The sequence below is a fragment of the Brassica napus genome, chromosome C9, assembly GCF_020379485.1.
Source record: "Brassica napus cultivar Da-Ae chromosome C9, Da-Ae, whole genome shotgun sequence".
In the NCBI taxonomy this organism is placed as follows: Eukaryota; Viridiplantae; Streptophyta; class Magnoliopsida; order Brassicales; family Brassicaceae; genus Brassica; species Brassica napus.
The window spans coordinates 21,583,811-21,599,269 of record NC_063452.1 but is presented as its reverse complement, the minus strand read 5'-3'; the positions used below and the strand labels follow the sequence as shown (position 1 = coordinate 21,599,269).

The following is a 15,459-nucleotide window of genomic DNA, read 5'->3' as shown; positions in this document are numbered from 1 at the left end:
GAGGAACATGTCCCTCGGTATATTCCGATCGATCGATGGATATATGTCCAAAAACGCATCGATCGATGAACTTCCGAGGAAATATCCCGACGAAGTTCTCCCTCGGTATATTCCGAGGAGATTTCCGACAAACTAGTGATCCTCGGAATTTCCTCGGAAATTTGTTTCCTCGGAATTCCGTCGGAAAATTCCGAGGGATTTCCGAGGAAAGAAGAAATTCCGAGGAATTATTTCCGAGGACTTGTTTCGTCGGTATGTCGTCGGAATATCGATATTCCGACGAAATTCCGACGATTTTTTCCCTCAGTATCCTTGTTGTTTTCTTGTAGTGGTAATACTAGAAATACTAGTAAGAAATATAAATATAGTAATCCTAGTATTTGCAGTAAAACTATTTTGCCTTAGTAAAACTAGTTATACCAGTAATACCCATAATTTATCCTTGTACTAACTAATCCGTTTTTAGGACGATATTGTTAGGATTTTACATTACCTATGATGTATAATCATCTTAAATGAAATTACACACAGAAAATCATCAAACCACACATAAAATATACCCAGAATCTATAAACACAATTTTCAAAATCTTTTTTAATCTCTCATAATTTTCATTGGATCTTTTTTTTTTACATTTGCCGAGATATACACTTGTTTTAATAACTTTTCAGCAAAAAATTCATCAAAAACGGACGTAAAAAATACCCGAAAGCCCTAAACACAGTTTTTGAAATCGTTTTAAATCTCTCAAATTTTCATCAAATCGTATATTTTAAGCACTGCCCATGATATACACGACATTTTAATGTTATTTTACAAAAAAAAAAAATCATTTCAAACGAACAAGAACTACCTATTTTAGGAGCTTCAAAATCGCCAATGGAAGTTGAAGAGGAGGAGAGAGTACGAGGAAGAAGAATGACATGTGGGCAAAATGAGCTCTCATTGGTTAATGTTGTCTTGTGGGCCATGTAGGTAGTTGAATTGTGGTTGTTTATTTAATTGAAGGAATAAATAGAAAAATGCTATTTTGGGGAGTGCAAGAGTAAAAGGGGAGGGAAAATAAAGAGGGGGCAGTGAGAATTCATTTAGGGAGGTATTGGATATATGGAGTTAATCCCTCAACCAAGAGCTATAAATATAAGCACTAGCATTCTGAATATAATAGTATATAAATATCAACAGCAACAGAAATAAACTTAAACCTTTTCCAACTTCAAAACTCATTAAACATAATTGCCCAAAACCCTAATGTTATATAAAGATTGGTGAGAAGTGAACATCAAACCTATTTGTGAACGTAAAACAAATAATATAACATGGGGCTGTCATTTAAGAGCTGCACCTGGTGACATGACGTTGGGGGGTGCTGTTCAAGGAGCAATTCATACCAAACCATATCGAGTACATAGCCGACAGCCACGGCGACAAGTACTGCGACACCTAAAATAACCGTCAAAACCACCTTCAAGCTTTCTTTCAACACCGTTAAATCGGGTAAATTAGTCCTGTACGGCCATGTGATCTTGGGATAAGTAAAATTCGAAAACATCCTTTTCGTGTGATACCTTAGCTTCCTCATATGCATGCCATATCTCTTCTTTTTTATCGACTTTAACATTTCATCGACCTTCCATGCCATCCCTTCCGCGTAATACCTAGAAATCAGTAAACATGGTATGCTCATATCCAGCTTTGGTCCTTCAGGGTTCCACTCTTCATAAACCTTCTCAGCTCCTTCTACATTGTTCAGCTTCAGTAAAGAATTTATCATTGTCCGATATCCATCATCCTTTGCTTCCTTTTTGTACTCATTCCAAAGAGCGTACACTTCTCTTTGCGTCCCAGGCACGTCACGATACATCTCTATGGCCTTTTGTACCAAACCGGATCTATTATAAGCCCTTGCCATTGCAACAATCGTGCTTCGTTCGAGGTTGATTCCTTGTTCATCAACCAACGTTTTAAACGTCTCCATCTCCTTTATCTTGCTTGGATCCGCGTATACCCTTAAAACGTTGTTCCACGTGGCACCGTCCAACCCCACCTTTTGCTCTTGCATCTCGCGTACAAGATTCTCGACCATATCTCGATTTTGAAGGGAGACGGTTTCAAGAGGAGCCCTAGCTCTCTCATCTTCTCAAACGTTGCCTCGGCTTTGTCCAGTGTTTTCTTGGATCTTGTGTAAGAGTTTAAATAAGAGATATAAAATACGTCTCTTAGTTTTTTTTAATTTAAAGCTAAAATACCGTATCTTATATTACGGTAAGAATCTCAACCTAAAAGACCTGCAATAAACATGCTCTTAGTAATCTTCGAACATCTATTAACTTTTTTTGTAAAAATTATAACACTGAACTAGATTTTTGGACTCGGGTCTAGAATGAAATGAAACTTGCGTACAACAATAGTCTTCCCTGGTTCCGTGTGTATCGGATCGGTATGTATATTGGATGTTGATTCCAAAACCCGGTTTGAAATTTCTGGTTTGGAAAATTAATTACGAGATTTGTTTTTCTTCGAACAGAATATTTTAATTTTTGAGAATTCTGATCTTTATCCAAAATTCGAATAACCTGAGAAATACGTTCAACGTGTCGTCCATGGCTCTCCTGTGTCTGCCACATCTTCTTGTCTCTTTCCCTTTCATTTGCTTTCTCTATGGCTCAGTCGCTACAACTTCTCATTTACTCTTACTCTTCGCCTAAATAAGGTAAGCTTATCTTTCCTTTCTTTTGTTGGAGTTTGATGCCGCTGCCATAAGAACTAGAATCATCTAGGTTCCGTGCTGTTCATGTTGTTAAAGGGACTTTTTTTTTCTTGACGGTGAAGTAAAAAATGGATCTCGGAGGTTTGGTTTCTGTGCTGATCTCATCTCCAGTATATCTAATGACCAGACCTTTGGTTTTCTGCATATCTGCATGTGTGTTCTGTCTTAGAACAGCTCTTGTTACAACCTTTGTGTCTACTGATATTGTGAGCTCTGCTATTTGGTTCAACTTAAGTATGATCTGGAGAGCTGTGTGGGGCACAGTCTGGGGTTCTGTTCTCCTCTTTACGTTTCCGATTCGATTCCTATTTTCTATACCAAGAGAAAGACTGGTTCGTTTCGGTTTACAAACATTTCTTGTATTTAGTGTTTAGTAATATTTCTTGTATTGAAAGTTTTTTTTTTTGAAAATTTCAGCTTGAGCAGAGTCTTTATCACTTGAGGTATGAGCTGGAGAGTCTTGAACTGAATAGAAAAGAAATAGAAGAGAATCTCCGGGCAGCAATAAAAGAATATCGACTCATGGAACAGGAGTTAGATGAACTAGAAGATGAACATGATGGAGCCATTACAAGAATCAAAAAGCTAGAGGCTGAGGTACCAAAAACCAAATAATATCAATCTTTCTCATAACCAAATACATATGTTGACTAAAACGTATTTTTGATAGCTGCAAGAACTTAAGGAGGAAAATATTAAGTTGAGGGAAGCTTGCGGAAATGAATATTTGAGCATGAAAGGCAAAGTTAAAGCAGAGGAAGAACCTAGTGAAGTCAGCAGCATACCAAAGCCAAAAAATATCCCTTACGAGTCAAAGGAAGAAGCCGAGTTTACATCTGTCGAATCACCTCTTTATCCATTTGCAAAGGCAACAATTCCGAAAGACGAAGAGCTAACACCAAGAGTTCTCGGGTTAGAGAGAAACGTTGCGGTTTCGAGAAGCGTATTCAGTGCGATGCTGGCGCTGGTCGTGGGGGTAGTAATGTATGGAGCCAAAGAACAAGAGCTGTGTACTCCACTTATAGGAGCACTCTTCACTGTCGTTGGCATCTCTTTGAGAAGTGTGGTTCAGTTTTTCTCAACGGTTAAGAACAAACCGGCTTTAGATGCAGTTGCTTTGATGAGCCTCAATTGGTTTATCGTTGGTACTCTTACTTACCCAACCCTACCGAGAGTTGCTAGAGTGGTGGTCCCACGAGTTTTAAGCACTGCTGGTTCGGTTTTGGCTTTAGTTCGTGGTGGCTCGGTCCCTTCGCCGCCAGAGATTGTGAACTATTTTAGTTAAGTTAGTTAAAATTTTGTGCATATATACTTGCATATCCGTCAAAGCTTTTCTTTGGGAATGTAATTATTATAGTCTAGCCAAACAGGATCGGGTCAACCGAACCGGAGTGTGATGTAATAAATAATGTGATATATATAAGTTTGGTGTATAAAAGCATATCAAATCTTTAGGTGACTTCCTGTGCATATGTGGGGGTCGAAACAAACCGAAATTTGTCAATTTGAAACCAAACCACTAATATAAGCTGATCCAAACGGTATAAAAAGTTTGCTTTTTTTTTTTTTGCTAAAAAGTACAAAAAGTTTTTAATTATAAACAAAGACTTATTAAAGTTCGTATTTGTCCAAAAAAAAAAATTAAAGTTCGTATTTTAATTACAGATATAAATAAAAGTATAAAACATTTTTTTCTTTCTGGAACCTGAAATCTAAAACCCAAACTAAACCAAAGAGAACCGAAAAAGCGAATGTCTAGATCTTCTAGTCGGTGAGGAGTCACGTGCAGGTCGCGTGATAGTACTGTTTTGGAAACAAGAACGTGTGAAAGGGAAGACTTCCAACATACACGCGTCGATCAGTGAATGGTCTGTTATTTTTATTTAATACGCATCAAAGGAGGCTAACATATTTCGATATTTGACAAAAGAGAGAGACGACGGTGGATGGAGGGAAAAAAAAGGGTTATCGGCGGTCTCGGATTCGCTTGGTGCAGGTCGGGAACTGATTGGCTGACACCGCCACGTGGATTTTCACGGTTGGCTTGTGAGCAGGGATCGGATCCTGCCTTCCATCAACTGAATCGGAGCCCGAGGTGAAAATACAAAAGTTTCCAACTTTCAGATCTGACATTAAACCTTGTTTAGGTTAGTGTTAAGTTTTTGTTAAGAAGTCTTTGTAATTTGTTTGATTCAGTATTTAGTTCTAGAAACTTTATTCTTTGCTTCTCAAAAACTCAATCTTCTGTAATAGTTTTGAAGCAGGGTACTCGATTGGCTAATTCGGTTAGATGTGTGATGCCCACTCTGTTTCTAAAGGCTGTGGATTTTGATGTAAAAACTCTCTAAATCCCATAAATGCTTTATGGGGTTTTTCAGAATTTCTAGGGTCTTACATTGGCTTAGGTTCAGTGAGATCAATTCAACTCCTTTTCACAGGTGAGTGTTTCATGAGTTTACCTTGAACATTTTAATGGACTTTCAGCTTTTCTTTTTGTTGTGTATGGATTGGTATTTTGATCATTATGACTGTTGTTGATGAATATATGGCTGAGAGCATCTGTTTCTGTATGATGACATAATAAAAGCTTGATTGAAGAGACGTGGAGCAAGCTGTTATTTGGCAGATATTAAGACTCGCATGGATAATTTGAAAAGAGAATTAAAAATGGATGCAATTTAGACCTAAGAAATTGTAAAAGAAACTTGTTTTAATGGTTAGTGTATGATCAACTAGTATAATAGTGTGTAGGGCTTTACATATAAAAAGATCATAGGCTCTGAGAGAACAACAAGACAGAAACATAGATTGAAGTTTCAAAGTCAAATCAACTTCTATTGCTCGGTTTTGATTTCCAACCGCTGTGTATGTGTCACCTGCAACAACATACAAAGAATTGCAAGAACAACAACTTCAGCAAGGTAGACATGCACAATAGATTGTGTATGTACAGATAAATCCTCACCCTGCATGCGTTTTATAAAGTAATCCAAATCTACAAAGCAAGTTGATCCTTGAACTAGAGGAGAAGGTTGGCGATAAAGTGAAGAAGGAGAGGCGATAGCTCTCTGGATGGTTTATTGGTACAGCCTTCTCTGGCGAAACAAGTAATCACATTCTCTCCGCCAATGAGAAGTCCCTTGTCCCAAGCTGTGCATTGACCACCTGCCACACATAGCCAAACTTAGGCTAAAGAAAAACAAGAGGAGAGAAACAGGACAGCTAAAGTCAACAATAAAAACAGCAATTAACTGCCAACTCAAACCTTCTGGATCAGCTAGAAGACCTATGTGGCCCAGGACACTGAATATTTCTTCAGAATTTTGAAAACAAGGGACTACCCCCTACAGTTAGTTCAGCAGCATGACTAGCTGTCTTGTATGACCAGTAAATCGCCGGTATCTGCATTATTTTCTTGTTGTATGAGTTTCAATGTTATGTTCATCACAGGTTTTAAAGAAAAACTGGCAAAAAGATTATACCTTGACAATAATCTTTGTCTCCTCAAAGCAAGAGACAGAACGTTCGCTGCGTTCTGTAGATGAAATATCAACCATGCTCTGACATCAAGACATTTGTAGTTGTAGGTGAAATATCAACCATGCTCTGACTTAATCAGTCACAAGTTTGAACTAGAAGGTATTAAAGTTCAGCGATCTGAAAATTACCTGAAACTCACCAATACAAGGATATATCCAACCCATCCTTTCAGGGAGAGATGGATACTTCAGTTCACCAGAACTTTATCATCCCTTCTTGATTTTTTCTTCATCTTCGGCCTTCCATCATCACCTCTCGGTTTTTTCCTTTTCTTTGCTCCTTCTCCGTCAACCTCTTTTGAAGTTTCTTGAAAACTCACTTCCACAGGCATATCATACTTTGCTTCATGAGAACTATTTTTGCCTTTATCCTTTGCATACACCAAACCTAAACCGCACTTCAACACCTTTAATTTTCCCTTCTCATTTGTACCACCTGCCACAGTAAACTCAAGGGAGGCTTCAGTGGAACTGCATTTATCAGAGTTCTCGTCTTCAGGACACGTTATAGTATATGGGCAACTGGTGTAGCCGATAAAAACATGGTCTGATTCAATCTTGTATTTTCCGTCTCCCTGTCTGGTCCAACTTCCTACTGGGCAAGTAAATGGGATCCAAGAGTTGTCTTCAACATTAACTTTAAAGGTGCATGTCACTGACAAGCGGCTGATTTGATCATGGCAGTCATGAAATGACACTACAGCACATAGAGCTATTCCAGCAAGCCTCTTGTCATGCCAATGCGGGAGGAGTTTTACTTCTAGCTCGGATCCAACTGTTTCATAACAAAACCAAGAAGGCACTTCACATCCAGGAAAGCAAGTGCTGAACAAAGCCTCTGAAACCAGACCCTGCAAAATTATAATAAAGGAGAATCATAAAATTTGAAACACGAGAATTTTAGAGAGGGATACAAAGAGAAACAAGATAGATAGATAGATAGATAAAGATAGGTATAGAGAGAGACCCCATTGTAGCGTGTACGAGCATATGACAGCAGCTGACATTTCCTTTGCGCATACGAGCTGATTTCCTCCTTTGCAGCTTGTTCCAGGTTCTTACAGTTGGTGAAAATGAATGTGGAATGGTTCTGCTCCGTTGGCATGATACGGGCTAGAGGCTTCGAAACTGTCTTCAGCGAACTACAACCGTGTGCATCTAAGCACTGAAGGTTTGGTGGAAGCTCTGGAAGAGAAGTAAGACTCTTGCAGTACTTCAAATCCAGCCACTTAAGTTGAAAAAGTTGAGTAATGCCAGCAGGAAGACAGTTGATCTTACTTCTGCTTAAGCACAAATACTGTAGCGAAGGTAAAGGTGGCATCACTTCTATGGCTGTCCCATCCAAAAGTAAAATGTTTAAAGAGCTCATCTTGATATCTGGAAAATACTCGAGTTTGGAGCAATCAGAGAGTATCAGTTCCTGAAGAGCTTTCAGCTCACCGACCCCGACTGGGATTTCCTCCAGCTTTTCGCAGTTCTTCATATTCAGTACAATAAGTCTCTGGAGCTTCTCCATGTTCGTAGGAAGCTGACTTATTGATGTGCCATCTAAGTATAGAATCTCTATATTTTCTGAAACCAGTGGAAATTCCTTAAAATTTGAGCAGCCGCTGAGAGTAAGAGTTCTCAAAGAATTTAAATTCATCTTTGGAAGAGTTTCAAGACTTGTGCAACCTTTCAGATTCAGGGAAGCAAGCTTTTTCATTTTTTTCATACCACGTGGTAAAATTTTCAGTGCCGTGCAACCTTCAAGATTCAATCGTTGAAGATTTCGAGCCTTAGATAACTCTGACAAGCTGCATAACTTACTTGAGTGATTGAGATCGACCCACTTTAAGGATGGTACATCCTGTGACAAAAGTGAAACGTTTAGCCACAAGTTTAAAAAATAAAAAAACTACCAACACATTAGTCAGAGACACACCTTTTCGCCTTCCCAAAGTTGTTTAATCTCACTGTAGGGCAACTTGAGATCAACAAGATTAATCGGGTCGAAATCATTAGGAAGTTCCTCCAGTGGAAATTTTAACCAGTGGAGGCATCGGATCTCTTTCAGTGGTAGCTTAAGTCCATCAGGAATGTTTATCTTATTTTTGGTTTCACATTCCTGAGGACAGTGAGAATTATAGAACTTAAGATACCGGAGATTGCACATCCTTAAGAAGTGCTCGCAGTCTAAGGTCGTCTGGTCTTTCACTTCAGACAAGTCTAGAAAAATACCTCTGACATTGGCAGCTTTCTAACAAAAGGAACAAAAACGAGATTAACAAATTTGATCCTTACCAATAAAAGTTTTGAAAAACTTGTAGACTCACCATTTTATTTTGCAGAACATTAATTATGCCTCCCTTCATTATGTCTTGATGGAGCCACAGCCTCCGTTGTTGTCTGTTACCATCTTGAGTGGATACTTTACGATCTAGCTCCCTTGAAAATGTGTACAGTAGATCATGCATCTCCACTCGACCGTCACAAGTATTAATCAGAAACTTATTCTTGAGGACTTCTACTGCACTCATTGTGTCAGGAGATTCGGTGTCAGACAAAGCCAGTAAACTTTCTACATATTCCACACTCTCCGATCTGAAGCAGGCTATATCAAGAAATGCAACTTTATGCTCTGAACGCAGTTCATCATAACTCATTTGGAAGACCCTTCCAATATTAGGGATCAGACTTTGAGAGAGTGTCTTCAGTTTCGATTTCCAATGATCTATATTTTTGTTGTATAGCTCTACACCCAACATTTTGAGAGCTAGTGGATGGCCTCTTGCATAATGTACAAACTCTTCTGACAGCTTCGTGAAATCTTCCTTGGGAGGATTGGATTGATGATCATCACTGAAGGCGTGATAGCGAAAAAGTTGTAAGCTGTCTCTATGGTCCAGGTTTTGGAACACGTATGTGTCTTCAACCAGACCATTTGTTAAGGACGCGTCACTTGTTGCAATGACAATCCTGCTTCCGTCACTAATCCAGTCACGTTTCCCAAGAAGAGCATCTATTTGTTCCATGTTACTAACATCATCGAGAACGACAAAAACTTTGCGTCCAAGCAGTTGACATTTGTAGGTTTCGTACGGGTCCTCAACATTCTCTGTGTGAGGATCTTCCAATCCCAATAGCTCTTCTAAAAGCAATGTGGGCAAGAAATCACACCCCAAATCCTTCGCCTGTACACGGATTTTGTCGACTCGAGCGTGCCTAACAAACTTAGGCTTCCACATCTCAAAGAGTTCTTTCATGAGTGTGGTTTTACCAATTCCAGGCATCCCAACAACTCCAATGATACGAGTTTCTTTGTGTTTACCAAACCTATCTTCCAGCTCCTTGAGACGTTTCTCCATTCCAAAAGTCCTATGCTTTTTTCCTCCTGAGGCAGTCCCATCATCACTAGTCTCTGACGAATCACCAGTGACGTCTTGGCTCTCTATCACTGAAATCTTGAGCAAGACTGTCTTAACCGCCTTGACAATATCATTGATTTTCTGACACTCGTCGCTGAAATATGAGTGAGGAAAATAACATTAAATTCCTCAAAGATTCAAACTCTCAATGAGAAACATTGCTAAATCTCCCTACAGTTCAGTACCTTGTATCGTCCACAGTGATACCGAATAGATTAGGAATCGACTCCAAGGCTTCATCAAACTGTTTCTTCCTCTTCTCATCACCCTTGGCCAAAATCCATAACTTATCACCAAAATCTCCCTTCAAACCTCTCACTGTGGATGGTTCCACCTTGTAAAATATGGGTATTACCACCAGATTGCCTTTCTCCCTGCATTCATTCATCTTCTCAGCCTCCTTCAAGCACCAGTTTGATTCAGTGTAATTCTCAGAGAATATAGCCACAGCAACTCTCGACCCCTCTATCCTAGTCAAAAGGGAATCTAAAGGGAGGCCTCTTTCTTCGAATTCGTCCATAAAAACATTGATCTTTTCCCTTTTCAACGCATCAACAAGAAAGCCTACGAATCCACGGCGTAGATCCTTCCCTCGGAAATTTATGAAGACTTGATGTTGAAGAGGTACTGTGGAAGAGGAGGTAGCCATGAAAGGAGCAAAAAAAAAAAAAAAAAAAGCTTGATTTTGTTCTCTCTTCGAGGACTGCTAATGGAGCGTAGGGCCGAAGTGGAAAACCAAGTAGGAAAAATAATATTTATTTAAACGTCAGATAATTGAGTGTCTGTATACAAAACAAAACAAAACAAAAAGCGGTTTGCAACTTTGCATATGTAATATAGATGGCAAACCAAAGTGGGAAAATAAAATATTACATTTAAAGACATTTTCCTCTTGTCTTTACAAAAAAAAAAAGGTAATGTACAATTCCAATGCTACCCTTTTCTTTTCCAACCAGAAAATAAAATTTAAATTATTCAAATCATAATTTATAAAACAATTTTCACGATCTACGATCAAGAACAATTGTTTTCTATCATCATCATCATCGGTTCCTTCTGGGATTTTAATATCGAGAGAGAATAAGAATTCAAAAAAAGAAAGAGAATAGATCACAAAGTTGCCACGCCCTCTGTTAAATGGTGACCATCTGCTGAGCTCGATTCTGACCACCACTCCATGATCTCCTCTCGCAGGGATTGTGCTCCACTGTAACACGAACACCGTTGTGGCCACCATCGAGAAGCTCCGAATCGCCTTCTCTCCGAGTTATCTCCATCGCAATCCATCATCGCGAGTCTCAGTTCGCCCTTGCAGCTCCTCTCCACCGAAATCAAAGCCCAAGCCACCGAGAGAGCGTTGTCCAAGCTGTCTACTACGTCGTCATCCTCAGCTATGCCGGTTTCGTGCTCGTCGCTGATAACATTTGAGAAACCTAGAAAGATGATTATAGCTTTGTAAAGCTTTATTGAAATGGAAAATAACTATAGAGCTTTATTTAGATATAAAGAAACCAAGGAGAAGGAAGAACTTAGATTGTCACCAAAATGAGTAAATGTCTAGATTGTATTTCATTAAGATAAAAGAGTGGCTGCAACAGTGGCAGCGTTGATTGATTACATAGACAAGAGTTCATCTGTATATATAAAGTTGGTTTTATCTATTTTTCCGACAACTAGCAGAAAAGTTTTTCGACACGTATCATCCATATTTTTTTTTTTTACATTTTAGATCATTTTTCTTTTAGATTATTGCAATTTAGTCAAATACTTTCTAATTGTGTACCATCTAATCTTTTTCGCACTAACTATTATCGTATGAAGTTTGATAATTTATTTTATTGTTCACTAAAATTCAAGATGAATAAAAAAAATAGAAATATATTTTACATATTTAATTTATTCACAACTAAAAATAACAAATTTTTTGTTATTTATTATTTTTACCATTTTCTATTATTTAATTTGCAAATTATATATTTATTTAACTATTAAAAATACAAAATGTTCAAACTAATAAGAAGAAATTAGAGTGAAATGCATAATATAAACATAAAACTTTCACAGTCAAAGAGAAAAAACAAAATACTATAGTAACACTAATTCAATAAAGGTTTGAAGCTGAAAAAAGATCAACAAAAAAGACTAACATATCTCATCTTACCATAGAATGTCTTGGCTAGAACAATCAGATGTCAGTAAAAGGTAAAAAGATAAAATATGATACAAAGTGATCCCTGAAACACAAAGGATCGCGATCAACTACCACTGCAAAAAAAACCAAAAAACGGGTCAGAGAAAGAATAATCATCGGAAAACAAAGTCACCACGAAATAAAAAGGCGCATGTCTAAAGCACTGGAAGCACAACCACGAACTAAGAGATAAGAAGCACCTCACAAACTAAACAAGCACATACAAGGCGTCCATGCCAGCGAAGAACCACAAAACTCTGAATAGAATAAACAAAAGCTCCAAAAGACTAACTCCGCATACCTACACCAAAGGATGCATGAAAAGAAAATAAACAACCTGAGTGGGGGAGAATGAAAGCCAACCACCGAGAAACCAAAGCTTAAGCTTGAGACCATAAACAACCTTCCAAGCGGACAAAGGGAGAGCCTCCAGAGATGTGATCAGCGATGAGAAATGCAACGAGATGAGAGAACAAAGAGATAAAAAAGAGACAAAATGAAATCAATAAACCATGGAGCCATCCTCGAGCTAAGAAAAAGAGCATCGAAGTCAGATCACCAAAAACCATATCTTGAAAACCAAGACGAGCAAAGACTATCGACGGTAAACCAACAACGAGGACGACAACTAATCTCTGAACCAACGCAACGAGATGTAGTTTCTAACCTTATCCAAAATCTAAGGAAAAAGATGACCAATATTGACTGAAATAACCTACAATGCTGTAAGAAGCAACCGCACAACATGAAACTAATATGCCCTATTTTTTTTGGGCTTATAAAACTAAGTCCAAACCCGGTACTTTTTAGGGCTAGGCGTGCTCGAACTGCGGGCTTCGCCCTAATTTACATGTCTACATCTAGATTTGAGTCTAAAATGATAAATTAACTTTTTAAAATCAAAATATTATTTTGGAACCAAAAATCCTATATTTTTCCGTATACATTTTTCCGCTAGAACTGAAAAATGCATTTTCTCGCCAAAATTGAAAAACACACTTTTCCGCCAAAACCGCAAAATAGGGTTTTCCGAAAAAAGCGTAAAAACGCACATTTCCATAAAAACACACTTTTCGGTCAAACTAGTAAAACCACACTTTTCGGCTAAAACGGTAAAAACACACTTTCCCACCAAAAGCGTAAAACTACATAAAAACCAGAAACATACTTTCCCGCCAAAACTGCAAAACACACACTTTGTTGCCAAAATCGTCGATATGCATTTTCCCACCAAAACCAGAAAATGCATTTCCCGCCAAAACGAAAAAATATATTTTCACGTCAAAACTAGAAAACACACATTTTCCACCAAAACGCAAAAATGCATGTTCCCGTCAAAACCGGAAAAATGCATTTTCCCTCAAAAAATGCATGTTCTCGCCAAAACCGCAATACCCATTTTTCCGCCAAAACCACAAAACACATTTTTTCGTCAAATCACATTTTTTCGCAAAAACCACAAAAATATTTTTCGCCAAAAACGCAAAAATGCACTTCCCGTCAAAAACGCCAAAATGCATTTTTCCACCAAACCCGCAAAAACTGCATGTTCCCGCCAAAACCGCAGAACACATTTTTCTGCCAAAACCACAAAACACACCTTTTAGTCAAATCACATTTTTTCGCATAAACCGCAAAAATATTTTTCGCCAAAAACGCAAAAATATTTTCCGCCAAAAGCGCGAAATGCACTTTTCCCGTCAAATCCGCAAAAATGCATTTTTCCACCAAACCCGCAAAAATGCATTTTCCCACCAAAACGGCGAAAAAAATATTTTCCCCCCAAAACCAAAAAAACACACTTTTTAGTCAAAAGCAACGTTTTGAAACCAGACCCGTACCCGCGGTTGAACCGGTAAACCCGGTGACCCAGAAAAAAAATTTAGTTTGGGTTTCTGAAAAACCCAATATTTAGAAACCCGCACGAACATAGTAAAACCATCAATCCGATACCGGTTGAACCACCAGTTGAACCAATAAATAATTTTTACCTTTTTTTTAGCTTTAAATTATGTTTTATGTTCTAAGTTTCCAACTGAGAAGTTAGGTTTTCTATTTTTGAGTTTTATATTTGTGATTTTTAATTTTGATAAAGACTTCACCATGCACCCGAAGAAAATGAAATGAATGATGGTAGAGAGAATCAAAATTAGTTGAAGTGATTTGGTGTTAGTTTATATCGTTATTGACAATTTATTACAATGATGTTTTACTTTTGGTTTATTTTGTATTTGAAGTTTAATATATTATTCACATTAAAAATATAAATATTTATAAATTTTATGTCGTGATATTTTTAGATTTCATAACTCTTACCTTGTTAGAAAAAAATTTAAATAGTCTAAACTATTTTTTGATATTTTGTATGTCAAATAAAAATAAAAATAGAAAAACTAAAGTTAAGTATTTTCTAAATGTTTTTAAACATAAAATATATACATATCCAAACTATTATTTTTTGTCTTAAAAAATATTTAGAAAATATTAAACTTTAGTTTCTATCAATGTTTTTAAACCCGACCCAGACACTGAACTGGACGACTTACCGGGTTGATGGGTCATTGGGTGAACCGCGGGTTAATAAATAAATTAATTTTATTATATAATAATATATCAGCTATGTAAATAAAAATATAGAAACTAAAGTTTAATTTTATTACATTAATATGATAATCATCGTTATCAAAAAAGATTCTATATAATGTTATCGAAAAATATTTTACATCATAATATTTTTAAAATAAATATAAATCCTTGTATATAGTTGTATGTTTTTTACGTAATAAAATATGTTTTACTAAAATTAAAAACGTTTATTGTATATAAATTTTTAAATATTTAATTAATTATGAAATATTTCAAAAGCACTAAAAAAATTAGTTTTATAATTTTTGAACTGATTATATTATCTATTTTGAAAATTTAGTAAAATTAGTAAGAAGACAAATGCTACAAAACACACTAGTTAGTTTTTTTTTCCCTCAAGAATTTATTTAATAAAGGGGCAAGACCCACCATTTTTACAAAGCCCAACTTACTAACGGGCCAACTAAGAAAACACAAAAGGCCTCAAGCTCAACAAGAGAAACGCTAGGCTTAAGAGAAGGTGATGTCGGCCGCAGTCCACGCTTCAATCCGCAGCATCACCTCTGCCTCGACCATCCCCGGAGAACCACCCACCGATTCACCGAGCCACACCGGAGCTCTTAAACTCCACACCGTCTTCACCGTGACCGCCAACAACTCAAGTGCTTCTAATATCGGAGAGAATCAATCGTCACTTCGAGATCTCATCCGCCATCGTTCAATACAGACACCAAGGAGAAGACTTCGCACAAACATCACCCCTTTCCACCGGAGAGCTACAATCGTCCTGCGACGAGATCTCATCCACCGAAACCGAACCGAATTCACTTAACTAAAAAACATCACAAAACAATCCAAACAACAAAACCAAACCCTAGAACGGAACTAAGGGACCAGAAGCCGGCGATGCAAGGCACAAGACGCCTTCACTCTCCGGAGTCAAAGCCGGCAACGATGGAACTGTAG

The 15,459-nt window shown here is 37.5% G+C and overlaps 2 protein-coding genes and 1 long non-coding RNA gene across 7 annotated transcripts; 2 read left to right on the top strand and 1 right to left on the bottom strand.

Moving 5' to 3' along the window:
* The first annotated feature begins 2,555 nt into the window (after window positions 1–2,555).
* BNAC09G18930D lies at window positions 2,556–4,229 on the top strand. 3 transcript variants are annotated; one of them, XM_048767581.1, is made up of 4 exons: window positions 2,556–2,713; window positions 2,807–3,102; window positions 3,188–3,367; window positions 3,441–4,229. In XM_048767581.1, the coding sequence occupies exons 2-4, from the start codon at window positions 2,839–2,841 to the stop codon at window positions 4,053–4,055; spliced, it is 1,059 nt and encodes a 352-aa protein (XP_048623538.1). In that variant the 5' UTR covers window positions 2,556–2,713; window positions 2,807–2,838; the 3' UTR covers window positions 4,056–4,229. The 3 variants fall into 3 exon arrangements, with proteins under 3 accessions (XP_048623538.1, XP_048623539.1, XP_048623537.1); XM_048767582.1 differs by having other exon boundaries at window positions 2,558–2,713; window positions 2,833–3,102; XM_048767580.1 differs by having other exon boundaries at window positions 2,677–3,102.
* Window positions 4,230–4,510: 281 nt separating this feature from the next.
* On the top strand, window positions 4,511–5,371 carry LOC106418636. The gene is made up of 2 exons (XR_001283710.3): window positions 4,511–4,917; window positions 5,024–5,371. It is a non-coding gene; the product is annotated as an uncharacterized LOC106418636 (long non-coding RNA).
* A 91-nt stretch (window positions 5,372–5,462) lies between these two features.
* LOC106418634 (disease resistance protein RPS4-like) lies at window positions 5,463–11,413 on the bottom strand. Of its 3 annotated transcripts, none has more exons than XM_013859372.3 (9): window positions 9,902–11,413; window positions 8,625–9,810; window positions 8,234–8,548; window positions 7,277–8,158; window positions 6,439–7,160; window positions 6,253–6,330; window positions 6,036–6,172; window positions 5,736–5,935; window positions 5,463–5,646 (listed from the first exon to the last, which is right to left on the bottom strand). In XM_013859372.3, the coding sequence occupies exons 1-5, from the start codon at window positions 10,363–10,365 to the stop codon at window positions 6,498–6,500; spliced, it is 3,510 nt and encodes a 1,169-aa protein (XP_013714826.1). In that variant the 5' UTR covers window positions 10,366–11,413; the 3' UTR covers window positions 5,463–5,646; window positions 5,736–5,935; window positions 6,036–6,172; window positions 6,253–6,330; window positions 6,439–6,497. The 3 variants fall into 3 exon arrangements, with proteins under 3 accessions (XP_013714826.1, XP_013714827.1, XP_013712811.1); XM_013859373.3 differs by having other exon boundaries at window positions 6,253–6,305; XM_013857357.3 differs by lacking the exons at window positions 5,463–5,646; window positions 5,736–5,935; window positions 6,036–6,172; window positions 6,253–6,330 and adding an exon at window positions 6,359–6,376.
* Window positions 11,414–15,459: the final 4,046 nt, after the last annotated feature.